Source organism: Apium graveolens, chromosome 1 (genome assembly GCF_009905375.1).
Source record: "Apium graveolens cultivar Ventura chromosome 1, ASM990537v1, whole genome shotgun sequence".
Classification (NCBI taxonomy): domain Eukaryota; kingdom Viridiplantae; phylum Streptophyta; class Magnoliopsida; order Apiales; family Apiaceae; genus Apium; species Apium graveolens.
Genome location: NC_133647.1, coordinates 126,111,033 through 126,137,893, shown reverse-complemented (window position 1 = coordinate 126,137,893; position 26,861 = coordinate 126,111,033). Strand labels below are relative to the sequence as shown.

Genomic DNA, 26,861 nt, shown 5'->3' with positions numbered 1-26,861 from the left:
GTACACCAATCAGTACAAAGAGAGATGGCAGCAGAGATTTGTTTCATTGTAGCAATGGCAGACCGCGGATAACAGTTGATTGAAGTCCATATCGGTAGGATGAGGTTTCATTTGGAGCCAATAATGGAACCCAAGTATAGCATCATCAAGCAAATTGAAACAGACCTTATTCTTATAGGTAATTACTCAAGTTGCGGATGAGGTAGCGATCAAGAAGGAATATAAGGGATTTGGGATCAGGGCCAGATCCAGTGCAAAAAAGAGAAAGTGGATGAAATCGAAAAGGTCAGACAACTACTTGCTAAATTCCATGGAATTTGAGGAGGCTTTGATCTTAAGGAAGTAGTACTAGTCTTGAACAAAAATCTACAGTCACTAAAATGTTCTTATATTTTTAAAAGAAGTTGCAGAAACAACTTCAACTGTAGATTTTATTTAGTACAAAATTAAGACTTAATTGCACTATGATGGCCTGAGTTATAATTTTTTAGCACAAAAAGGGCTAAAAAATAAAGTTAAGCGCCCGCATAACACAACTTAAATTTTTTTAACCATCGATTGCTTTCTGTCAATCTCATTAACGGATGTTATATAACTTCACAGTTTAAAGTACTGACTGTGGGTAAAAATGTAAAATTGAACGTTGTACTCATATAACCCCTCTATTATTGTCTCTCCCTCCTAAACTAACCCTTAATTCCCCCCAAAAATCGATCAAACAAAACCCTAAAACTAACTAAATTGTAGAAACCATGAAGACGAAATTGGAGCAAGATGTCATGGAAACTGAGGCCCAAGCAGGATGAAGAAGCATTCAAACCCTACCAATGTCCACAATATATAGGTATGTACTTTTTCTCTATTTGCATGCGATGTTTATGTATAATTAGGGGGTTTTTAACAACATGTCATCATAGTGGGGGGTTTTGCTTAGTAAGATTTGTAATGTTATGTATAATTTGAGGGTTTTGCTTAATAAGATATCAATGTCTTTTTTGTTAGTTATTTTTCTAGTGTTTTATAGTGTCTTTTTTTGTTTACTGTATAATTATGAATTATGTTGATGCTGTGTTGATTATCTTGTTTGCTAGTGTTATAAAGTGTAATTTATGATTTATTGTTAGTTATTCGTGTTTTTAAAGTGTAATTTAGTTATCCCAAATTAGCTAGTTAATTTAAGTAAATGGGTTTATTTCTCAGATGCTGAGCTTTTTACAATTAAAATGTTTTATGATGGTAAAATGGAGGAAAATCCTAAGAGATATAATGGAGGTTCTGTGGTTTATGTCGACTTCTGTGATTCTGATGCTATTAGTCTTATAGAGATCAATAGTATGTTGATTGAAAGTGGATCGAGCGGAGGTTTTTATCAGTTGTGGTATAGGATTCCAGGAACTACAATGGAGCACGGTTTATTTGAGTTACAAAGTGATGATGATCTCATGGTAATGTGCACATTGATAAATAACAAAGATAGGCCAAGGACTAATAAGTATGTAGAATTGTTTGTTACTAAATCATATGTTGCACTAAGGCAAGACTGTGATGGTACTACATCAAAGACTGCATATGAAGAAGAAATTTTTATGGAGAACCATTTCCCAATTCAACACAGGATGACTATGAGCTGGAACAGCAAATGCTTGAACTTGAGGGTGTGTATAAGGATTTCTCTGATCAAGATGACTGTGATGAGGAATATGAGTATGGTGGTGATCAATCAGATAGTGATGATGAAAGTTTCCACTCAGATGATAGCAACAAAGATGACATTGATGATGACCTATTGTTTGATCAACATGTTGACAGGACTGTGTATGAAGATGAGGATGAAGACATCCATGAGGACCCTCAGAAAGATGACAACACACAGAGTGATGAGGATTCTGTTTATGCAGGGAGTGATGAAGAAAGGATGGCATAAAATTCAACTGATGAGGATGAGCCTAGTTTCCCAGTTTTTAATGAAGAGGTTGACATGGAAAAACCAGTTTTTTTGCTTGGTATGTTGTTTAAGAGCTCTGCAATATTCAGAAAGGCTGTGAGAAATCATGCTATAATGGAAAGGAGGCCAGTGGAATTGGTGGCTAATTATGGTAGGAAAGTTAAGTATGTTTGCCAGAAACCTTGTCCCTGGACAGTTTATGCTTCCCCCTTTAACAAGACATCAACATACCAGATAAGGTCCATAATCAAGAGGCATACCTGCATGCCCACTTTTAAGCAAAAACAAATTAACTCTACCTAGTTGGCTGCACATTATGAAAAGGAAATCAGAATGAATCCCAGTTGGCCTGTTTCTACATTCCACAAGAAGATTTTTAATGACTTGAAGTGTGAGGTGTCAAAGTATGCAGTGTATAGAGCCAAGAAAAGAGCTCTGATCAAGATCAATGGGACTGCTGCAGCACAATATGCTCAGGTGTGGGACTATGCTTATGAATTAAAAAGGGTGCTTCCTGAGACAACAGTTAAAGTTCTTACTGAAGATCAAGTATCTGGGAGAGATAGGGCTAGGTTCATGAGATTGTATGTATGTCTGGGCCCACTAAAAAAGGCATTCACCCAGTTCTGTAGGCACCTTGTTGGACTAGATGGGTGCCATCTCAAGGGACCCTATGGTGGCCAGTTATTAGCTGCAGTTGGGGTAGATGCCAATGATGGCATGTACCCCATTGCATGGGCTGTGGTTGAATCAGAAACCACTGAATCTTGGACATGGTTCTTGAAATTACTGACTCATGACTTGAAGATCCAAGTTGATGCTGAGTGGACCTTCATCTCTGACAGAAAAAAGGTGTGTGCATAAATATGCAAGTTTATTACCTTGCACTTCTATAAAAATGTCTATATTAATATATTTTTACTTATTTGATAGGGGCTTATAAATGCTTTGGAGGCCATAGTACCAAATGCAGAACACAGATTCTGTGTTATGCATTTGTACCAAAATATGCATAAGGAGTTCAAGGGCATAACATTAAGACAACTTCTCTGGAAAGCTGCTAGGGCATCAACAGATTGGGAGTTTAATCTCCACATGAACAGGATGAAGGAGGTACCTTATACAATTAAGTTCAATTAAGTTCAATTATGTTCAATTATGTTCAATTATGTTCAATTATGTTCACAGATTGCACCAAAATGTCATGACTGGCTCATTGCAAAACCCAAAACACAGTGGACAAGAGCTGTTTTTAGAACAAATGTTCACAGTGATATGTTTGTTAACAATCACTGTGAAGTATTTAATAGCAGTATCAGGAAGTACAGAGACTTACCTATCATTACTATGTTTAGGGAGCTGCATAAATCAGTTATGAAGAGGATTCAAGTTAGAAGAGACAAATTAACAGCCAGGGACACTGTGATATGCCCTAGTGCACTAAAAAAACTTGACAAGTATGTGGCTCTATCTTGTATCTTTCCTGCATCAAAGTTAAGATTACAATTATGGAATGCACTCAATGTAGACCATAATCTATAGATGGGATGAAAATGAGAATTTTATGCTTATTAAAATTTAAAATTAATGTTAAGTATAACTGTTGTCCTATCTTTAAATGTCCTAGGTCAATACAGTATGCTGGTAATTGTGTTGTGTCCTGGTCTGGAGGCACCACATACTTAGTCACTTGTACAGATGATGGCCATGAGTTAGTTGTTGATTTGGAGAAAAAAAGTTGCACTTGCAGAAAATGGAATCTGACTGGGATTCCTTGCTATCATGCTTGTGCATGCATAGCCATTAGGAATGATCCTTGGGAGAATTACATGCATGAATGCTACAGCAAGGACATGTACATGAAGGTAATTGATAGATTTTCTTGCATACAGTTTCCTTTATTTTTGCTACATATAGAATTTGCTTTTTACACTCTAACAACCAAATTAAACTGGTTTCTTTCAAACAGTTATACAGCTGTTTGTTGGAGCCCCTATACAGCTGTTTGTTGGAGCCCATTGTAAGTCCTGAATTTTGGGAACAAGCCTCTAAGCCAAGGCCTTTGCCTCCAGCCGTGAAGACACCAGCAGGAAGACCAAAAAAAAAGAGAAACACCAGAAATGATATTCCTGAAGATGCCACTAAACTCAGCAAGTCTGGGACAATTGTTAATTGTACCTACTGTAAGGCAAGGGGTCATAACACTAGGACTTGTCCTGCCAAGGTACTTATCTTGTAATTCATATAAATGGTACTTATATGGTTATAAGTCAACAACCCTAATGGTCTGTTATCTTCTAATTATAGAAAAATGATGTCATTAAAAAAGCTGCAGAACAGGGGACGGTGCCTAACATTGGTAAGACTACTTGTGTGTGCAAAACATGCAACCAGCCAGGGCATAATTCAAGGATCTGTGCACAGAAGGTAAGACTTACTTAAAATCAACTTAAATACATTAGGTTTAAACAGAGACCTACTTATAATACATTTTACTATGTAGAAACAACAACAACATCAAAATACCATCCCTGAGATGATGCATCAGCATGAGAATGATAGACAAGCTGGTGACACTCAAGCAAGTTCAACATCTGCCTTTGCTCAACAGGCCAAGAAGCAAACTCCAAAGAGAAAGAGATGAATTAATGGGAGACGTGATATTTGTTCTGTGTTTTTTTGTTGGCCTTGACAAGAAACTTTATTTTTAGATCTAATATTGGTGACTATATTTATGGCACTTGATCTTTTTTGTTGGGGATATAGGTGTGCAGTTTTAAGACACTATTTTTGCAAGTCACATGGTTGTTGGCGTATGTAATAGCTAGAATTAATGGCTCCAAGCCTTACAAACTTGTCACTAGATGCTACTATATAATATTTTGTACTATGACCGAAATTGTAAATGATCCTAATGGAATGATATCAATCAAGCCTTTTCTGTGTTTATAAAAAGTGTGTATGTTTATCTTTTAGTGCACATAACTACAAGTTAACAATTGCAAGTATTCACACCTGCAATAACATTAATCAAACATCTGGTTTTACATCTTCAACATGAGGAATATTACAAACTAACATAAAGCATAATAATAAGAATAAAAACAGAAATCTAATCTTCCATCTTCTAGCCTCCAGTTTCATTCTCTCCACTTCCATAACCAGATTCCTACACCTTACGTACCCATCCACCCACCTGAAAAAATCACAGCTACGACTGCCTAGACCACACTCAGCAAACTTACGACCTGCATTTTTGTCATACGGGCGCTTAACTTTATATTTTAGCCATTTTTGTGCTTAAAAATTATAACTCAGGCCATCAGAGTGCAATTAAGTCAAAAATTAATATACAAAAGAAAAAAATGTACATGTTATTGTACTTCATATTTGCTGCACCCGACACTCTTCTATGAAACATTAAACTATCCCTAAAGCAAAGAATAATCCTAGCAGACTAAACCGATAACAAATACTACCTCCTTCCCATGGAATTGTATACGTTCACTATTTACACGCATTTCGAGACTTCTATAAAATATAGTTTCATAATGTTTTTTTATTTTTTTTTCTTTTGAATAAAAGTTTAAACATAAAACTTTTATTCAGGGAAAAAAATTAAAAAAAATATTATGGAGTTATGTTTTAAATAAGCATTGAAAAACGTGCCGAAAATTAACGTATAGAATTCAATGGGAAAGAATGAGTATAAAAGAGTATGCAAGGATACTACCTAGGACAGAAACTTTTTACGTAAAGGAAGAGTGGAAGGGCTACGTTTTATTGGTTCCCTCAAGGTCCAGTACAGTCTTGCCAAGTGTTGGAAACTTAAAAGTAATTTGTACCTCAACAAACTGTCACCTTGATGTACGCAAGGCAAGAACAACTTTTACAAAGCAAGTAGAGCCGGGTCTTACTCTTTTAATTTGACCAAGACCAGTTGTATGGAGGTAATAGAGGCATCGGCTGAGAAACTACGAGCAAACATCTCGTCCAATATGTGCACTATATTAGCATATCAGCCTTTTTGGATCAGTATATCTACCGGATCCTCTTTCAATACTGTTACTAAGAGCAGGGAGTCAGTTTTCTCCTATATCACACTTGATAAACCATAATCACTTACCTAACTTACATACATCAAATAACAAATAAAGTAGCACCAATATATAAACACCCTGTCCCCAATGAGCACTAGCACAAAGCAAAAAAATGTTGGAACTACAACACAGAAGCACCAAGGTTAAATATGGTATTCAAATAAGCAATACTAAACTAACTGCAATCATATGCAGGTCACAAATAGATCATTTTTTAATTTTCTCCTGACATTACCAAAACAAGAGTAAAAGGGCCATGTTTATAGGTTCGGAGTAGGTCCAGTAACATAGAGGATCTATTATGAGAAGCCAACTCCTGCACTTTGTCACATAAAACACATGCTTTATTGTACTTCTCATTTTGTAAAAAAAAATGCAAATAAAACAGAGGATCACCCATTTTGGAATTTTTATAATCAACAAAACTAAATCCGATATCACGATTTCAATTACCTTGAAATTTTGTAGCAAACTCATACAAAGTGTTGACAAATTAAATGTATTACCATAACAAACTCTCTCCTTGACGTACTTAAGGCAAAAACTTCATTTGCAAAGCAAGGAGAGCTGGGTCCTGCCCTTTTGACTTTAGCAAGTCAAATAGCATCGAGGTGGTAGAGGCATCTGCTGAGAAACCTTGAGCAACCATCTCATCTATAAGCGCACATCCTTCTTCATATTTCGGATAAATGTGTTGCATGTAAGATCATTTGGAAAGCAATTATTAACTTTCATTTCCATAAATATTTTATTTGCTTCTTCCAGTAACCCTTCGTTACAAAATCCTCTGATCATAACATTGTAGGATTTGACATCAGGCTGTAAACCCTTCAAAGAAAGGTTGATAAAGAGATTTCTTGCCTCTCCAACTTTTCCGTCCTTGAACAATATGTGAATTAGAATAGTGTAAATGTATATATCAGGAATAAAGCGGATTCCATCATGTGAAACACGGACAGAGCTTCAGCAACAAAACCGTTTTGGCAAAGTCCATGCAGTAGGATAGAACATGTCACGATATCTAATTTAGGACCTTGGTTTAGCATCTTCTTCTTAAAAAAATTTGCGCTTCAACATGCCTGCCTGTAGAAAATAACCCTTGTAAAATAGTATTGTAAGATTCAATCGTTTCGAGTGTTGGGCAAAATCCCCTTACTCCTCATGGTTTCGAGCACTCCTAATGCTTTTTCAAGTTCTCCGCGCAAGCAGTATCCATCCATGAGTGCACTATATGTGACTACATTAGGATATTGACCTCTTTGAATCATTAATTCTATCAAATCCTCTTCATCTTTTATCCTTCCATCTCTGCCATGTGCATCAACCAATATACTATAGGTATGCACATCTGGAGATACTCTGCGGCTGTTCATATCTTCTAACAATTACGTAATATCTTCCCATCGATCGAGGTTGCAAAGACCTTGTATTAATGAGCTATAGGTTATAACATTTGGTGTTATGCCTTTGTGACTCATTTCAGCAAGGCGGCCTAACACATCATCGACAAATCTGTCTTTGGACAAACTATCGATAATAGTGCTATAAGTAACTACATTTGGCATACAGCCTTTCTTCTCCATGTATCTAAACAACATAAAAGCCACAGAAGTATACGTGTTTTGCAGAGGCCGTCAATGATGGTGGTGAAGATAACTACATCAGGTTAAATTTGTTTGTATATAAGAAGCTTCTTAAAGAGATGTGAAATGCTGAATTATTTGGATTGCCATTTTAGTGCAGAGAAAGAATTAATAAGAAAGAAGATAGATGGCAAGAACCAAAAACATATATTTTCAACCTGTTTTCACAATGTGAACCTTATCCCTCTATATCAAAGAAAGTCATGAGAACAAGCAGACAAAAGAGAGTTACAGTTCAGTTATATTGTTATGCAGTACATAGGATCACACCAGTACTAATAATAGTTCAAATAACAGATAACAAAGTAAGGCAGTAAGATGTTATATGTGTAGCCAGCTATTTATTTAATCAGCTATTTATTTAATAACTTAAATGATGTAGCCTCTATACCCCCCTTCAAGCTGGTGAGTCAAACGGAGGGTTGAATCCCAGCTTGGCAACGTGTTGATTATGCAGCTGCACAAGTAGGACTTTAGTGAGAACGTCTGCAACTTGCTCAGCTGATGGTGTGTGTTGAAGATGAATATTTCCACTTCTGACCCGATCCCTCACATAATGGCAGTCTAATTCCACATGTTTAGTTCTTTCATGCAGAACTGGATTAGCAGCAATGGCTAATGCTGCCTTGCTATCACATTTGAGGATGGTTGGCGCAAGATAAGAGATTCTCAGGTCTTTGAGTAGCACAAACAACCAAGTGACTTCACAGGTAGTTAGAGCCATTGCTCTATATTCAGCCTCTGCCGAAGACCTCGCCACAACTGCTTGCCTTTTTGCTTTCCAAGATATTGGAGATGTACCTAAAAAAATACAATATCCGGTAGTAGACCTTCTAGTTGTTGGACAAGAAGCCCAATCACTGTCACAAAAAGCTGTTAATTGTGCTGCAGATGAAGATGCAAGCAAATTTCCTTGAGAAGAGGTGCCAAACATATATCTCAAAATTCTTTTTGCAGCTTGTAAGTGAGAGGTTGTAGGCTGTTGCATAAACTGAGACAATAACTGAACAGTGAAACAAATGTCAGGCCTAGTAATAGTTAAATATATTAGCTTACCAACCAATCTTTGATAAACTACAGGTTCCAACAAAGGATCTCCTTTATCCGTGCTCAGTTTAAGATGAGAATCCATTGGTAATTGCACAGGTTTGGCATTGCTCATTCCATACTCCTTTATAATATCCAAACAATATTTCTTTTGGCATATAAATATACCAGCCGGACTTCTTTCAATTTCCAGCCCCAAAAAATATCGCAAGGGTCCAAGATCTTTCATATGAAACTGATTTGCCAACATGTTTTTTAGTTTATTGATAGAGTTCTGACATGTACCACATATGAGCAAGTCATCCACATAAACAAGAATGGCAGTGATGGAAGAATCCGTTTGATAGGTGAAGAGACTATAATCCGCCTTAGATTGCTTGTAGTCACTTTGCACGAGAGTTGATGATCGTTTAGAAAACCACTGTCTCATGGCTTGTTTCAAGCCGTAAAGAGACTTGTGTAATTTGCAGACCAGATTTGAAGCTTTGACCTTGATGTTATAATCAAAAGACTGAATAATTCTGCATCCGACATGTGTATAACCAGGTGGGAGTTTCATGTAGACATCCTCTAACAAATCCCCGTGGAGAAACGCATTTGAGACGTCCATTTGACATGTTATCCAGTTTTCACTTGCAGCAACAGCAAGTAGTGTTCTCATGGTGGTTAACTTTGCTACGGGAGCAAATGTTTCTTCATAATCCAAGCTGTACTTTTGATGACAACCAAGTATTACCAAACGTGCCTTGTATTTATCCAAAGAACCATCAGGCTGTAATTTAGTCTTAAAAATCCATTTACAACCAATTGAATGTTTACCCGCAGGAAGCTCAGTAACCGTCCAAGTATTATTACTTTCCAGGGCGTCTAATTCAGCATTCATAGCAGTCACCCAATGGTTAAACTGAACAGCATGTTTAAATGATGTAGGGTCTGATGTGTTGGCGAGAGTAGATAAGAAACAATGAAATGAAGGGTGAACCTCAGTTATGGCCAGATTGGTAATTGATGTTGCAATAGTGGATGTTGGTGCAGGAGTAATGTAATCGTGTAGCCATGAAGGTGGAATGTGTGGTCTGCTAGATTTTCGAATGGGTGGAGGGGGTGGAGTAGGAGATGAATCAATGGTAGGGTTGTTAGTGGCAGGAGTACTGGGTGGAGGTGGAGACATTGGCGGTGAATTGAACTCTTCAAAGTCATCATCACAGACTGGAGGACTGTAAGAAGGGGGAATTGGTTTCATGAAATGGTTTAGGGAGTCTGAGTGATAAGGAAATATTGATTCAATAAAGGTGACGTCCCTAGAGATGAACTGTTTGTGTGTCATCAAATTTTGTAAGATATAGCCTTTGGTAAGTGGTGGATATCCTAAGAATACACAAGGCACACCTCTGAGCTCAAATTTATCAGTTGATATAGTAGGATTTGTAGCGAAAGCAAGGCAGCCGAATGTCTTGAGATAATCATATTCAGGAAGTTCGTTGTAAAGGAGTTCATAAGGAGTTTTGTTACATAAGACCGAAGAAGGTATTTTGTTAATCAAGTGTACTGCTGTCATGACACAGGCCCCCCACATAGACAAAGGTAATCCAGCTTGAAATCTAAGGGCTCAGGCAATTTCAAGAATATATCGATGCTTTCTTTCCACTCTAGAGTTTTGTTGTGGCCTATAAACACATGTTTTTTTGATGCAAAATGCCTTTTTGAGCAAAAAATTGAATGCAATTTCTATCTGTGAACTCTAAAGCATTATCTGAACGGATGTGTTTGATAGATTTCTGAAAATGTGTGAAAGCATATTCATGAAAAGCTTTTAGATTTTGTAATGTGTCTGACTTGTTTTGAAGAAGGTATATCCATGTATACCTAGAATGGTCATCCACCAAAGTGAGAAAGTATCTGTACTTAGACTTGTAAGGAGTTTTATAAGGACCCCAGATATCCATGTGAATGAGTTCGAAAATTTCTGAAGCATGTGATGTACTGTTGGGAAATGGGAGTTTGGTAAATTTGGCCATTGGACATGTTAAGCAAACTGGTTGTAGGCCTGCTATTTTAGATTTAATATATGGGATGTGTGTAAGCTTAGACATAGGTGCGTGTCCTAGTCTATTATGCCATAAGGTCATACTGTTAGGTGTGTGGTGTTTTGTGTTCTCAGCAGTCATACATAGAGATGCAGAGTTAGATTGAGGGAACAAGTAGTATAGACCATTATGTAAATAGCCAGTCCCTTTCACTTGTTTGGTATGTCTGTCAAGAATACTACAATGATCAGTAAAAAACTGTAATTCACAATCGTTGTCCTTTACCAGTCTTTGCACAGAAAGAAGATTGTGTTTAAATTGGGGCACACATAACACGTTATGTAAAGTTAAATCAGGCAATACATGAGCAGATCCACAATGTGAAATGAAAACATTATCACCAGTTGGCAATTTAATTTTCTGTGTATGTGTAAAGGGTTTAGGCTTGAAAATACAAGTCAAGTGGGGTGTCATATGATCAGACGCACCCGAATCAATAATCCATGCTGAACTAAAATCAGACTCATGAGGAGAAACCATACCAGAAAAGTGATAATCCAGCTCTTCATCGGTTTCAGATCCTTTACTTTGTGTTGAACTGATTTGAGGCATGAGTTTAGCCAACTGTTCCAGCTGCTGTGGAGTAAAGAGAATACCAGTTGTGTCCTGAACTTGTGCATTAGCTGCCATCCTGTTTGGTTTAGCATTAGGAGCACCAACCCATCTATTACCTTGTCCAGGTGAGGCTTGAGTTCTGGGTCTGTAAGGCAGCCCTTTGTTATTTCTGGGGTGCCATTTCGGAAACCCCACCACTGTCCAACATTTTTCTGAAACATGTCCTTTTACCCCGCAAGCACTGCAAGTTATCTGTCTTTCCTGGTTGGTTCTGCTATATATAGCCATGACCTCTTGATTTGGTTTTGACAAGCTAAGCATCAAGCGTTGAGCTTCTTCCTATTCTATTGCTGCACATGCTGTTTCAACCGTTGGAAGAGGTGTCAACATTAACATCTGACTCCTTTGAGCATTATACTGCTCATCAAGGCCATTCAAGAACTGGAACAAGCGAGCTTCCTCCTTTTGAGACTGAATGGATTCCAATAATTTTATAATTTCAGGCCGGGGATTAACCACAGTTGGTAACATGTTCAAGGAGTCTAGCTCCTCCCATACAGACTTCATCGAGGTGTAATATTTAGTAACAGAGAGGGTGTTTTGTTTGATTTCATACAAGTCCTTGCTTAACTTGTATTTCCTAGATCCATTTGTGAGTGAGAATCGTTTCTCCAAATTAAGCCATATAGCGTGTGCAGAGGTCATGTACATAATGGATTGTTTAATGGTAGGAGACACATTACTAGTTAACCAAGCAATCACCATGTTGTTACATGTTTCCCACATGTCTATTTTTTTAGCATCATCAGTAGGGAGAGGGACTGTACCATTGACAAACCCAAGCTTACGTTTTGAAGACAGATTGATCTCCATGGATCGACGCCAAGCTCTATAATCTGATGACCCTTGCAACTTGTCCACTTGAATGGCTGTTGCATTATCTGAAGGGTGAATGAAGAGAGGAGTCATCATATCTTGATATGTGATTCGATTTGCAGCCATGTTTTAGCTGTTTGATTAACTCAGAGATTTGAGTCAAGAGTAGAAAGGGTTTTAAGGTAAGGGTTTGAAGAAGAAGATTTTTAAATCTATAAATTGATTTTGACAGATTTAAGAGTTGCTGCTCCTTTTTGAGTTGTATCAAATTGAGGTTGATTTCAGGTAGCCGTTAGTTCTCAGCAACCTTGCTCTGATACCATGAAATGCTGAATTATTTGGATTGCCATTTTAGTGCAGAGAAAGAATTAATAAGAAAGAAGATAGATGGCAAGAACCAAAAACATATATTTTCAACCTGTTTTCACAATGTGAACCTTATTCCTCTATATCAAAGAGAGTCATGAGAACAAGCAGACAAAAGAGAGTTACAGTTCAGTTATATTGTTATGCAGTACATAGGACCACACCGGTACTAATAATAGTTCAAATAACAGAAAACAAAGTAAGGCAGTAAGCTGCTATATGTGTAGCCAGCTATTTATTTAATCAGCTATTTATTTAATAACTTTAATGATGTAGCCTCTATAAGATGCTCAGCCTCCAGCAACTTATCTAGAGATAGAAGGCCGTTAAGGAGAGTTGTGTAGGTAACATCAGGGACAAAACCACACTTAATGATTCCGCCAACTAACGAGAAGACACAATCAACTCTACTTAAGCGACAACAACGAACGATGACAGTGATAAAGGTAACAATATCAAACGTAATTCTTAAAAGACAAAATTCTCTAAACATAGAAACAACAACAAAATACTCCTTCATTCGAGCAAGGGCCTTTAAAAGTTGACCGAAGGCAATTACATTAGGCAGAAGTTTCATACTGAGCATTTTATCGAACATAAAAAGAGTATCATCGAGTTTATCGAAACCAATCTTTAATTTATTAAGAAGTAATTGTTGAAGTCGGGGAAGAGGACTGGATGAAGAAGGAATAAAGGGATTAGGGTTAGGGTTAAGTTTAGTAGAGAAATGAGAAACTGAATTAAATTGAAACAATGTAGTAAAAAAACTAGTAGTCTTAGCAGTGTCATTACCTAGTGGTAGAAATGGACAAGGAGCGTTTAAACTCAAGCAAGTACAGCTTTAATTTTTCTCAACATAGTGTGAAATTTTTGATACTTTACGCAAATATTCTAGGATCAGCAGGTTCTGGCTAATGATTACAGAAAATAAATGTGAGATGCATTGCTATATTGTGAGACTATGATATGTAAAATATTTGCTTACAATTAATCATAACTTCGTAGTTGTCATTGTCAATGCATAGGTACACGATTACTATCCCAGAGATAGCGACAAGATCGCGGATAATGGAGAATAGATTGTTTCGAGACCAGGGACTCATTTGTGGATAAATAATTGTATTGAACATGTAAATACATGAGAGAGACTTTTTTCAAGATATATTAAATCTCTTGTCAATGTATATTGTTTTTATTTACTATATGACTGGCATGGTGGCAAAAACTAACCAGAATTGTCATCTAATACAAGTCGGAGAGCTACATCTAAATTAGTAGAAAAATCTAGAGAAATTATCAAAAATACTAATTTTTCTAAGTTTTTTTTTGTAATAATTTTTCTAAGTTTTTTTTTGCAATTTTACTATTTTCTGATTTTTTTTTGTAAAAATATGAAATTAACCAAAATCAACCGAATTCAAACAGAAATGCAACTAGCTAAATGGAGTTACATATAGTTGTAGAAACGCATCAAATGTTGCATGCAGTTGATTCCGATTGCCAAAAAACGTATTTTTGCAAAAAAAAATTGATAAATTTTATTTTTACAAATTAAAAAATATTTTTGCAATTTTTTTAAAAAAATGATGTATTATTGCAAAAGTATTTTTAGACTTGGGCATTTCTCAAAAAAGCCCAAAAATCTACTATGTCAAATATGCAAATGGAAACTGAAATAAGATGACAAGTGGGAACAGAGTTATAAGAAGGATCTGGTCAAACTAGATAACACAAGCATTTGCAAACATACTTTAAATCCATATGAGATCAAAACAGATAATTGTAGTAACCTACAATATAAAAATAACATAATCACTAATCACTATCAACCACGTTGGAATTTTGTCCTGTCATTCAATCAGAAAATAAAACGGGACACTTATTAAACCTAATTCAATATAATAATTTTAATAATTACATAAATATATAAATTTTAATTATTTTCATATAAATAAGTGCAGAATTGTAATTGTGTAGCATCCATTTTTGAAAGGGAAATTCAACTTATGGTATTATTGAAAATAAGTTTGGGAAGATGGAAAATTTTTTAAAAATAACTTTCCAAATATTTCTATAACGGTGATAGATGACATATAATTAGTGACCCCAAAAAATAAAATACACCCTTTCTGTGCAACTATAAACTGACCCTGTGTTACTGCTGAACTGAACTGCCTGAATTGATGGCAAATTTTACCAAGTTGCAAGTCAACACACACTAGTAGGAAATAATGTTTCAGATTAAATCAAAAGATTCCAGTACCTTGGACAAAAACTTCATGGCAAAAGCAAGAGCGGGTCTTGTTTACTTGTTGTGAGTAGTTCCAGACTTCCAATAACATAAGCAAAGTATATTGCATGTCCCCAGAAACTACCTTCCTACTTTTTTCCAAAAAGAAGTAGAAAACCCATGCTTAATCTCTACTTCTTTTTTAATAAAAGATAACATATACAACACAGGTTCACCATTTCAGAATTTCAAATTCCACAATTTTATTTTAGGAACTCCTAAACAATTCTTTTTTTGCAGAGGTGATTTCATTTTGAGCATTTTATCGAACAAAAAAAGAGCGTCATCGAGTTAATCGAAACCAACCTTGGATTTGCCATAAGGTAATTGTTCAAGTTGGGGATGAGGACTCGATGAAGAAAGAATAAAGGGGTTAGGGTTAAGTTTAGTGGAGAAGTAAGAAACTGAATGAAATTGAAACAGTGTTGTAAAACAACTACTAGTAGTTACCTAGTGCTAGTGGTAGAAATGGACAAGGGGTGTTTGAACTGAAGCAAGTAGCGAAAGCCCTTCTTTTCGTCATTATTCTCATCATCATCATCTTCCTTGTAATTTATTTTACTTTCCCTTTTCGCCGCCTCACTGTTTTGTTTTACAAACTCTGCCGTGAGTTTAAGCTATCAGCCATTCAGCCTGATTATGATTTTAACAATTATATTATTTTTTCTTCAAAAAAAACCATTATATTATTTTATTAAAGAAAATTGTTAAATTACACGAGAGAAATGAATTTAGAGGTGGGGTGAAATCAAATTAACTGCTCCCCCGTCAATTTTTTATTGTTACACTTGATTTTTTAACAGTTAAATTTATAAAATTTATGAAAATTTGACTAAAATTTATTAATATTTTATAATTGAATAAAAACAATTATATTCTTGAAAAATATATTTAATCTACTTTAATATAGAACTTTTAATTTTTTAAAAAAAATATTTACACTAAATAATAACTGAAATGTATTATAATTTGGTATCATTTTTTTCGTTTGTTTTGATTATCTTCCAACATGATCGTCAAATCTTCTTAATCAAACTATAACGACCATCAAATCTAACAGTCTTTTTGCGGTGTGCTTATGAGCAGATACTAAGAACTCAATTTCATATGTTTAACTACATTTAATTGGCCTCTATTTTTTAATAAAGGCGGGTTTATACCAATCAAAAAGAGTCAATTTTATAATTTTTAGTGTTTAGCATATGACAGGGGCACATATTACAAAAATCTTAGATTTCAATACTAAAATAACCCATTATCGAAGTTTCTGGGTTCAAATCCGCCAACAACAAATATTTATATTATTGTTTATACTTTACCCAGGTTCACAGGTTTAAATGCCAACAACAAATATTTATATTATATTTTGATGATACAAATAAGCTTTCAAATTTAAATTCATATGAGCTTTTTTATAAAAAGTCTTATCTAATTTTATTTAATTCTAATTTTACTATTTAGCACGAGGTATTGTTATATATGATGATGTACTATAGTTATTTAAAATATTGATCATATATGGCTGTTATGTATTTTTTTTTTATCGTAGGTAACCCGCAGCCGCTACCCTTCGGGTGCGCACTGGGTAAACCCTACGGGTTCACGTAATAGCCTGCAAACCACGTGAACCAAGGTAAACCGCATTTAAGCAACAGGCTCTGGCTCAGGAGGCATAATCATAAATTCTCCTCCCGTGGGATTCGAACCTGTGACCAAGAGGTTAGTTTTCCTCTCTTTAACCAACTGAGTCAACCCTTGCGGACATATTTTATATAAAGGTTGTAAAAGTTTTAAGTGAATATTTGAATGCACGTAATCGAGGTATTGTTGTATATTATAATGTACTATAGTTATTTAAAATATTGATCATATATGGTTGTTATGTATTTTATATAAAGGTTGTAAAAGTTTTAAGTAAATATTTGAATGCACGTTCGAATACTACTGTAGTTGTATTTTCTCCCCATTCAATTTAGGGATGTATTAATTTTGTTAAAACTAATATTAATGTAAAATGAAAGAATACCAAAGGAAAATGTTCTTTTTTTTAAAGAAAGGGAAAATTTTCTTAATCTTTATATTAATTTTGTTTTAATTTTATTACTTGATTTTAGGTACTTTTTTCATTAAAATTTTAAGCAAAAATCAAGTTGACAGTTCCTATTCTTTGATGACATTAATCCGAATATACCTAATCACTTGATTACCAAATTAACAAAACTTAAATAATGTATATTTTCATATTTGATTACAAATATTGAATCAAGTAATTTAAGTTAAAAAATCCTAGTTTTCCTACCATTTTTAAAATATATAAAATAAGCGTATAATTTTTTTTAAAGATGATTTAGAAATATCATAGAACTGAAGAACATCTAATACATAAAAATAATAAACAAAATTAAGATCACATGTGCTTTGCCCGAGTTATAAGATAATATGAGTAATTTATAATCCTTGGTTAAAAATTGACAAATTTGATCGGTAAAAAAATGTGACAAATAAATAGGGGCATATCAAAATTTATTTTGTTTAATATATTTAATTATTTTAAAAATATAAAAAGAAAATATAATACACATGAATTTGATCTATGTGCTATATATGCAATTTTGTAAAAGTACAATGTTCTTATTTCATTAAAAATAAAATAGTATGTTTTAGCCTGAAACCCATTATATAACAAAATCCAACTATTTTTAATTAGTTTGATTTTAATTTTATTTTAACATGTATCAGTAGTTTTAGCCTGGTGTATATTATTTTGTTTAATTATGAGACCATTAAACCGACGAATAAATTTTCTTTAGTTCGATTTATAAAAAAGTAATATAGATACGAAATCAATCCTCTAAATATAGAAACATAAGTACCATACCAACTAATCCATTACCATATTTTAATGTTTCAGCGTTTGATGCACGAATTTTTTTATTTAAAATGTTTATTAAATTAAATTAGTTGAAAAGGTAAATATCATAATAAAGGTAAATATCATAATATGCGGGACTCAGGGATGTGACCTGATTGATACTACGTGTTAGGATCAGACACTTACCACTACGCAAATAACTATTTACGGATAAGTCGTAACTATAACATTTATAGTGTAGCGATCAGCACCACGTCTCGACATGTAAAGATGATGGACACCCATCAATATAAATTTGGGATGTCTACTTCTTTTTCGTTTAAATATTTAAAAATGTAGAAGATTCTATTTATATTTAAAATACATATTTATCGATGGTTATAAAATATTTATATTTTAGATCCAACGGGTATAATATCTTTGTTTAAAGATTTAATAATTCGTATATATTGATTTTCAGGGAGCATGACTACAAAATGTTTAAATAAGATCGTATTTATGTATATTTGAAAGGAAATCTTCGATTAATTATTTATTTTGGTATTTGCATAATTTAACATAAAATTTAAAACACGTATATCCTCTCCAAATAGGCATAAATTTAATTGACATAATCAAAAGTGAAAAGCCATATCTAGCAAAATATTTTCAAAAATGTTTTTCAAAATGTATTTATATTTTAAATATAAATACAAGAGATATTTCAATTTGCTGAAATTCAAAATATTTATTTTTAAAGAAATATACTCCAAAACAATGAGATCGTAAAAGAACTATCGAAAATATGATCTTTCTTAGGCTCTCTTGCAATATTAATAAGGCAACAAGTTTGAAAAAGAAATATCAGAACTTGGATATTCTTTAGAAGACTCGTGCTAAATTTATTTCAAAAACAGATGTTTTTAAAAGGGATAAAATATATATCTTTCACTCCATAAATATTTATAAATCCAAAGATATATTTTTAAACTCTTATAAATTTATATTTGATAAAATAATATTAATATCTCATTTTATCCCTCTCCTCATATTTTTTTCAAATCATTTTCTCTCGTATCTCAAATATATTACTTATCGGAGAAAATACTTTTAAATACTTAAAAATATTTCCCACACTCTCAAAATATTTTATATTTAATAAAATATATTCTAAGTATTTATTTTAGCCCAAACTGAGCCAACAATGTCTATATATTTTCATAAAAGATCGTTCATATTTTATTTGGAACAGAACCCTGATTTAATCATTTTAAATTCAAATAAAATACTTACACTTGTTAGAAAATCTTGAAACTTAATATTTGTCACTTAAATGGTATAATCTATGCATGGTTAAAGTTTCGTAATTTTTGAGAAATTTTGTCCGGGTGTGATTTTTCTGGGTGTTGACCAAGACTTTGACCGAGCGTTTGACCAAGCTACCTTTGACTAAAATTGACCAAAACTTGCATATCATCATTTTATGATATTTAGGTAATTATCATATTTTTAGTTGTATTTATTAAAGGATTTTCAAAGTCGTTATATTTAATGGTGTTGATTACTTAATTAACTAAGTAATTAATGATTAATTGAAAAAGCTAAAAACCATTATTATATAATTAATAGTTGCTAGGATTTTTCTTGTTTGTCCTATATACAAGTTGCAAACTAACACACCTTATCCTCCATGTCATCAATCCACAACACTCTCTTCATCCACCATTCATTTTAACTCAATCCCAACCACTCCCTTCACCTAACTCCTTCTATAAATAAACACCCACCCCACCATATTTCACACAAGCTAAGAGCTAATTAATTGCTGGGCATTTTCAAGAAGTATTCTCTCTACACACTCTCTAATATCCAAACCCAAATACTTCATCTCAAAAACCTTTTCTCTTACAAATATATATCATATATTCAAGGTTTTTGATCTTCAAGATTAGTTCCACCAACCAAGCTCCATTAACCCAAATAAAGCTCATCCACGCCACTTTCTTGCCACCCGAAGGGCTGCCCAAGTTCGACCAACAAGCCATAATCGGGCCGAACCTCCGGCGAATTTTTCCGGCGAACTTTTCCGTTCATCTCTTTAAAGTGGTAAACCTCTTAGCTTCCATCCGAGTCTTAACCGCCCACTCCTAATATTCATATAAGAAGCTTAGTACCAAATTCTCTTAATCTATACAAGCTCTTATATAGAATAACTTAAAGAAAAACAAATCTGCACAAGGATTGTTTTCTACAAATTATACACTTTTAAGCACGAAGTGATAATGTTAGATATATTTGATAATGTCATGTCTAATATGATTTGTGTTTAGTTTCCAGATCTTACTTAAATAGGACAAATCAGTACTTAACTGGAAATCAGTACTTATACTAAAGTCGGAACTTAAGTGGTCAGAACTTAAGTTATCAGGAGATATTTATCAGAAGATAATATCAGGACTTAAGAAAACTTTCAGATAAAGAAGGCGACTGATTGAAAGGAAAGAAGATCAAGACAAACGCAAGAAGAGATATGTATGAAGAAGGAATTCTATGAAGAATAGAATACTTGGAAGAAAAGATATTTGTTTGATATATTTTAGGAAGCAGAATTATATTCCATATCAATTAGCGATTATCTTGTAACTGTGTAGTATATAAACACAGACATAGAGTTTACACTATAAGTGTTATCATTATCGAGAATAATATTTATTGTAACCCTAGCAGCTCTCGTGATATTTATTCATCACTGAGAGAGGACAGTTCCATATTGTAACAGAGTTTATTATATTGAATAAAGTATGTTTTCTGTTACTTGAGTTCTTTAATTCGATTTGATTGTGATAAACACTGTATTCAACCCCCTTCTACAGTGTGTGTGACCTAACAAGTGGTATCGGAGCAGATCTGTTAACACACAAACAGTTTAAGATCCAAAAACAATCATGTCTGAAGAAGAAACTCCAACCAAGCCCACCAAAACTGAAGAACCTCCAAAAACTCAAATCCATAGTCGATATGAGACTATTAGAGTTCCCATTCTGAAACCATCTGAATATTCCATATGGAAGGTGAGGATGTCTATGTTTCTGGAAGCTACTGATCCAGAATATCTTGACAGAATCAATGAAGGACCACACAAGCCAACCAAACTCGTTGTTGTAGTTGCAGGTCAATCAACAAAGTCTGTGCCAAAGGAGAAGAGTGATTACACTGCTGAAGATATCTCTTCAATTGCTAAGGATGCTAAGGTACGACACTTGCTGCATAGTGTTATTGATAATGTAATGTCAAACAGGGTAATCAACTGCAAGACTGCAAAAGAGATATGGGATGCTTTGGAGACAAGATACCAGGGAACCGAATCAGTTAAGAAGAATAGGAAGACAATACTCACTCAAGAGTATGAACACTTTGACTCAAAGCCTGATGAGTCATTAACTGGTTTATATGACAGATTTGTCAAACTCTTGAATGATTTATCACTAGTTGACAAGGAGTATGATCTTGAGGATTCGAATCTTAAATTCCTGTTAGCACTTCCTGAAAGATGGGATTTGAAGGCCACCACTATAAGAGACAACTACAATCTTGAAGAAACAACTCTTGATGAAATTTATGGGATGCTCAAGACTCATGAACTTGAGATGGAACAAAGAAGCAAGAGGAAAGGAGGAAAGTCAAGGATAGTTGCTCTTAAGGCTAAGGAGGAATCTCCCAAAGCAGCTACCTCAAGGAAAGGCAAGGGAAAAGCTCTCATCACAAAGTCTGATACTGAGTCATCAAGTTCTGATAGTGATGATGACTCAGAAACTGAAAGTTTTCCTGAGATGGATGCTGATGAAGAGATGATGAAGCTGTGTGCTCTTATGGTGAAAGGAATCACAAGGATTGCATACAGAAAATTCAGGAAGGGAAAGAAATTCTCCTGGAAAGGTGCAAGTTCTGATAAGAAGAGTTTCAGAAGATCTGAAGGCAAATGAGGGAAGTCTGACAGAGGAGATTACACAAATGTCAAATGCTACAACTGTGGTGAGAAAGAACACATATCTCCTGATTGCAAGAAAGTGAAGAGTGACAAAGGCAAGGCTCTTGTCACAAAGAAGAAAAGCTGGACAGACACTTCAGATTCTGAAAGTGAGGAAAACTATGCCTTGATGGCAAATGCTGATAACAGTTCTGATGCTGCTGAGTTAAAGGTACCTCAAACTACTTATGCCTTTCATACTGATGATATTAATGAGTTGAGAAGATATCTTAAAACCATGTTCATTAGTTATAGAGATCAAACTTTAACATGTGAAAGATTAACTTCTGAAAATCTTGCTTATAAAAAGAGGAATGATTATTTAGAAAAAGAGTTAGTCATGTTCCATCAAACTCAGAAAGATAGAGATGATGCTTTTTATGTTAGGGATGAAGTACTTAAAATGAATGAATCTCTAAAAACTGAGTTAGAAAAGGAAAGAGAGATTATCAGAACTTGGACTAACTCTGGCAGAACAACTCAGAATTTGTTAAGTAGTGGAAACTGGAAAGAGGGCTTAGGTTATGAAGATTATAAGAATGATAAAGGAACTGTAGAAATTGAGCCTAAAGTTGTTAAACAAAAGTCAAAGTTGAAACCTGTTAAGTTTGTAGCTGTAAAGTCTGATACTGATAAATCAGAAGTTAAAGAGGAATTAACTTCTGGCAAACTAAAACAGGAAAAGCCAACTGAAGTTAACGTAGGCTTAATGACAAAGAAGCAGCTTAAGCATAAGCTGAAAGATGTTAAGAATGTAAACAAGGTAAAGTCACCTAGGAAAAACAGGAATGGAAAGGAAGGTGTGAATAAAAGTAACGATTACAAACCTGTTCCTAATTCTCCTATAAAAACATGTTATAACTGTGGAAATTCTAACCATCTGGCTTCTTTTTACAGGAAAAATACGAACATAAACTCCTTACCTTCAAAGTCAGGAGTTAAGAGTCAGTTTGTTAGATATAGGCCACAAAATCCTTGTTTTCATTGTGGTAGTTTATGGCATTCCATTTATACTTGTAAGGAATATCATAGTTTGTAGTATGATTATTATCAAATAAAACCTTCTTTAAAGAAAGTTAGCATTGTTCCTTCTAGTGTAAGTTCTGATACAAAGTCTGATAGTGTAAATGCTGATAAGAAAAATGTTAACATAAACTCTGATGCTAAATCCGCTGCAAATGTTAACAAACTTAATAAGGCCAAAGGATCCAAGCAAGTATGGGTCCTTAAAACTAATCATTAATGGTCATTGTGATTGCAGGGTAACAGGAAAAACATCCTAGTTTTGGACAGTGAATGTTCAGGACATATGACTGGAAATAAAGCCATGCTATCAGACTTTGTGGAGAAAGTTGGCCCAAGCGTTTCTTATGGAGATGGCAACATTGGAAAAACCTTGGGATATGACAATATCAATCTGGGGAATGTCATCATTGAAAACTTAAACACAATCTGCTCAGTGTTAGTCAAATCTGTGACAGAGGTTATCATGTGGATTTCTTTGAAGAACACTGTGAAGTTGTAAGCAAATCTACAAGCAAAGTTGTTCTGAAAGGATTCAGGCATAGTAACATTTATGAAGCCAAGATTTCAACAAGTACTGATGGTTCTGCAATCTGTCTGATAAGTAGAGCATCAATTGAAGAAAGCTGGAATTGGCACAAGAAACTCTCTCATTTAAATTTCAATAATATAAATGAACTAGTCAAGAAAGATCTTGTGAGAGGACTGCCAAAATCAGTATTTGCTCCTGATGGTCTTTGTGATTCATGTCAGAAGGCTAAACAAAGAAAATCTTCATTCAAGAGCAAGACTGAATCATCAATTCTTGAGCCTTATCATCTACTACATGTTGATCTATTTGGTCTAGTGAATGTCATGTCTATTGCAAAGAAGAAATATGATATGGTCATAGTGGATGAGTTCACCAGATACACATGGGTGTATTTCTTGCACACAAAAAGTGAAACTGCATCTATCTTGATTGATCAAGCAACTGGATAAATTGGTCAAAGATTCTGTGAAGATCATAAGAAGTGATAATGACACTGAGTTCAAGAATTTGATCATGAAAGAGTTCTGCAAAGACCATGGAATCAAGAAGGAATTTTCGGCTCCTGGAACTCCACAACAAAATGGAGTTGTTGAAAGAAATAATAGAACTCTTATTGAAGCTGCACGAACTATGCTTGATGAAGCAAAGCTACCAACCTATTTTTGGGCTGAAGTTGTGTAGACTGCTTGTTTCACTCAGAATGCAACACTCATTAACAAGCATGGAAAGACACCATATGAGATGGTGAAGAAAAAGAAGCCAAATCTGAAGTATTTTCATGTATTTGGATGCAAGTGTTTTGTTCTTAAGACTCATCCTGAACAGCTATCCAAATTTGATCTAAAAGCTGATGAAGGAATTTTTGTTGGATATCCACCTTCCACAAAAGCCTCCAGAGTCTACAATTTAAGAACAAGGGTTGTCATGGAATCTATCAATGTCCCTTTTGATGATAAGAAGATTACTGGACTTGAAGATTTCATTTATCATGATCAGCTGAGATTTGAAAATGAAGATTTAATTTCTGATACTGTAAATCCTAACAGTCTAAATCCTAACAGTCTAAATCCTGATACTACAAACTCTGATGGATTAAACTCTGATGTTATTGAAATTGTGGTGACTACGCCAAAGGAAGATGCACCTATGCAGGGGGAGCATACTGAAGATCCAACCACATCTCAAGAAGCATCAGAATCTACAACAGGCTCTTCAAGTTCTGATGGGTCAAGTTCTGATAATTCTGGAAACTCATGTTCTGATATTTCTGGAAACTCAAATAATGAAGGATCCAACTCAGAGAGCATAATTTCAGGGGGAGCATCAGAAAATGTTGATGAAGACAGCATGGATCATGGGGGAGCATCCAGTTCTAGAGAAAACCTTCCATCTGCAAGAAAGTGGACTAAATCACATACACTTGACTTAATTATTGGAAATCCTGATGCAGGTGTCAGAATTAGAACAGCTACATCAAATGAATGTCTATATAATTCTTTTCTTTCTCAGACTGAACCGAAGAAAGTGGAACAAGCTCTTCAAGATGTTGATTGGGTGCAAGCAATGCAGGAAGAGTTAAATGAATTTGAAAGAAACAAAGTCTGGACCCTAGTGTCAAGACCAAAGAATAGATCTGTTGTTGGTACAAAGTGGGTGTTCAGAAACAAAATTGATAGTGATGGCATAATAACAAGGAATAAAGCAATGCTGGTCGCAAAAGGATATTCTCAACAGGAGGGAATTGATTATGATGAAACATTTGCACCAATTGCAAGATTGGAAGCCATAAGGATATTTTTGGCTTATGCTGCTCACAAAAAGTTTACTGTCTTTCAAATGGATGTGAAAAGTGCTTTTCTTAATGGAAAATTGGAAGAGGAAGTATATGTTGAACAACCTCCAGGCTTTGTAGATTCCAAACTTCCAAATCATGTCTACAGGCTTGATAAAGCACTTTATGGCCTTAAGCAAGCTCCAAGAGCATGGTATGAGACTTTAGCTCAGTTTCTTCTGGAAAGTGGATTTAACAGAGGAACTATTGACAAAATACTGTTCTACCTCGACCATGGAAAGGACTTACTTTTGGTGCAGATATATGTTGATGATATCATTTTTGGTTCTACAAATGACAGACTTTGCAAGAAGTTTGCCAAACTGATGCAGTCAAGATATCAAATGAGTATGATGGGGGAACTTAGCTATTTTCTGGGCCTTCAAGTCAAGTAGAATGAAGAAGGCACTTTTATTTGTCAATCCAAGTACACCAGAAATTTGCTGAAGAAATTTGGAATGCAAGATTGTTCAAGTGCATCCACTCCCATGGCCACTGCAACAAAATTGGATAAGGATACTGGTACATCAGTAGATATTAATGATTACAGAGGTATAATTGGCTCACTACTCTATCTAACTGCTAGTAGACCTGATATTATGTATGCTACCTGTCTTTGTGCAAGATTTCAAGCAGATCCAAGAGAACCTCACTTAACAGCTGTGGAAAGAATTTTCAAGTACCTTAAGGGTACAGCTGATCTGGGATTGTGGTATCCCAGAGAATAAAACTTTAAGCTAATAGGTTACTCAGATGCAGATTTTGCAGGATGCAAAATTGACAGGAAAAGCACAAGTGAAAGCTGCCAATTTCTTGGAGGCAGATTAATTTCTTGGTTTAGCAAGAAACAAAAGTCAATTTCCACATCAACTGCAGAAGCAGAGTACATTGCTGTAGAAAGCTGTTGTGCACAGATTCTTTGGATGAAGAATCAGTTACTGGATTATGGGTTAACATACTTTAAAATCCCTATTTACTGTGATAATCAAAGTGCTATTGCTGTGACAGGTAATCCAGTTCAACACTCAATGACAAAGCACATCAGCATTAGGTACCACTTCATAAGGGAACATGTGGATGAAGGTACAGTGGAATTGCACTTTGTTCCAACAGATCAACAACTAGCAGATATCTTCACAAAACCACTGTGTGAAGCTACTTTTACAAGATTGGTAAATGAACTTGGAATGGTTTCAGGTTCTTTCTCTAAATCTGCTTAGTTTATGTTCTGATACATCAGATTTTATGATCAGTATTTACAGATATTACTATCTTTGTGTATTCTGTGCTTATATTGGAAATTGTTTAATTGCTAATTATTGTCTGATGTGAAATTCTATACTCTGATAGTGATATGAATGTTTCTGTGACTATTCAACCCAATGAGGATAACTGTACTAGATGCTGACCTAGTAGTCTTTAATATACTAAAGTCTCATGTTTGAAGTAATTATTTATGTGGAAATCTTTTAACACAAGCAAATTCTGATATTAAGCTTAGTTAAGTTTACTTTGTGTATCTTATTACTAAGTCAAAAACTAGAATAGTGCTTCTTATCTGTTAAGTTCTGATGTTAGTAAATCTGATGGATGTACTAAGTGCTGATAAACCTCACTTATCAAAAGAAAAAGGAAAAGAAAAAGGGAATAAAATCAGGTACTCCTTTGAGATCTAGAGTAAAAATATG

At 34.6% G+C, this 26,861-nt stretch overlaps 1 protein-coding gene and 1 long non-coding RNA gene across 2 annotated transcripts; one reads left to right on the top strand and one right to left on the bottom strand.

Moving 5' to 3' along the window:
* Positions 1 to 2,278: 2,278 nt before the first annotated feature.
* Positions 2,279 to 4,589, top strand: LOC141706321 (uncharacterized). Its single transcript, XM_074509112.1, has 7 exons — positions 2,279 to 2,797; positions 2,879 to 3,058; positions 3,134 to 3,402; positions 3,573 to 3,810; positions 3,915 to 4,169; positions 4,253 to 4,372; positions 4,449 to 4,589. Exons 1-7 carry the CDS (start codon positions 2,279 to 2,281, stop codon positions 4,587 to 4,589), a joined length of 1,722 nt encoding a protein of 573 aa, XP_074365213.1.
* Positions 4,590 to 4,944: 355 nt separating this feature from the next.
* On the bottom strand, positions 4,945 to 14,998 carry LOC141666894 (uncharacterized). The gene is made up of 2 exons (XR_012552398.1): positions 14,883 to 14,998; positions 4,945 to 5,193 (listed from the first exon to the last, which is right to left on the bottom strand). It is a non-coding gene; the product is annotated as an uncharacterized LOC141666894 (long non-coding RNA).
* Between the last annotated feature and the right edge of the window lie 11,863 nt (positions 14,999 to 26,861).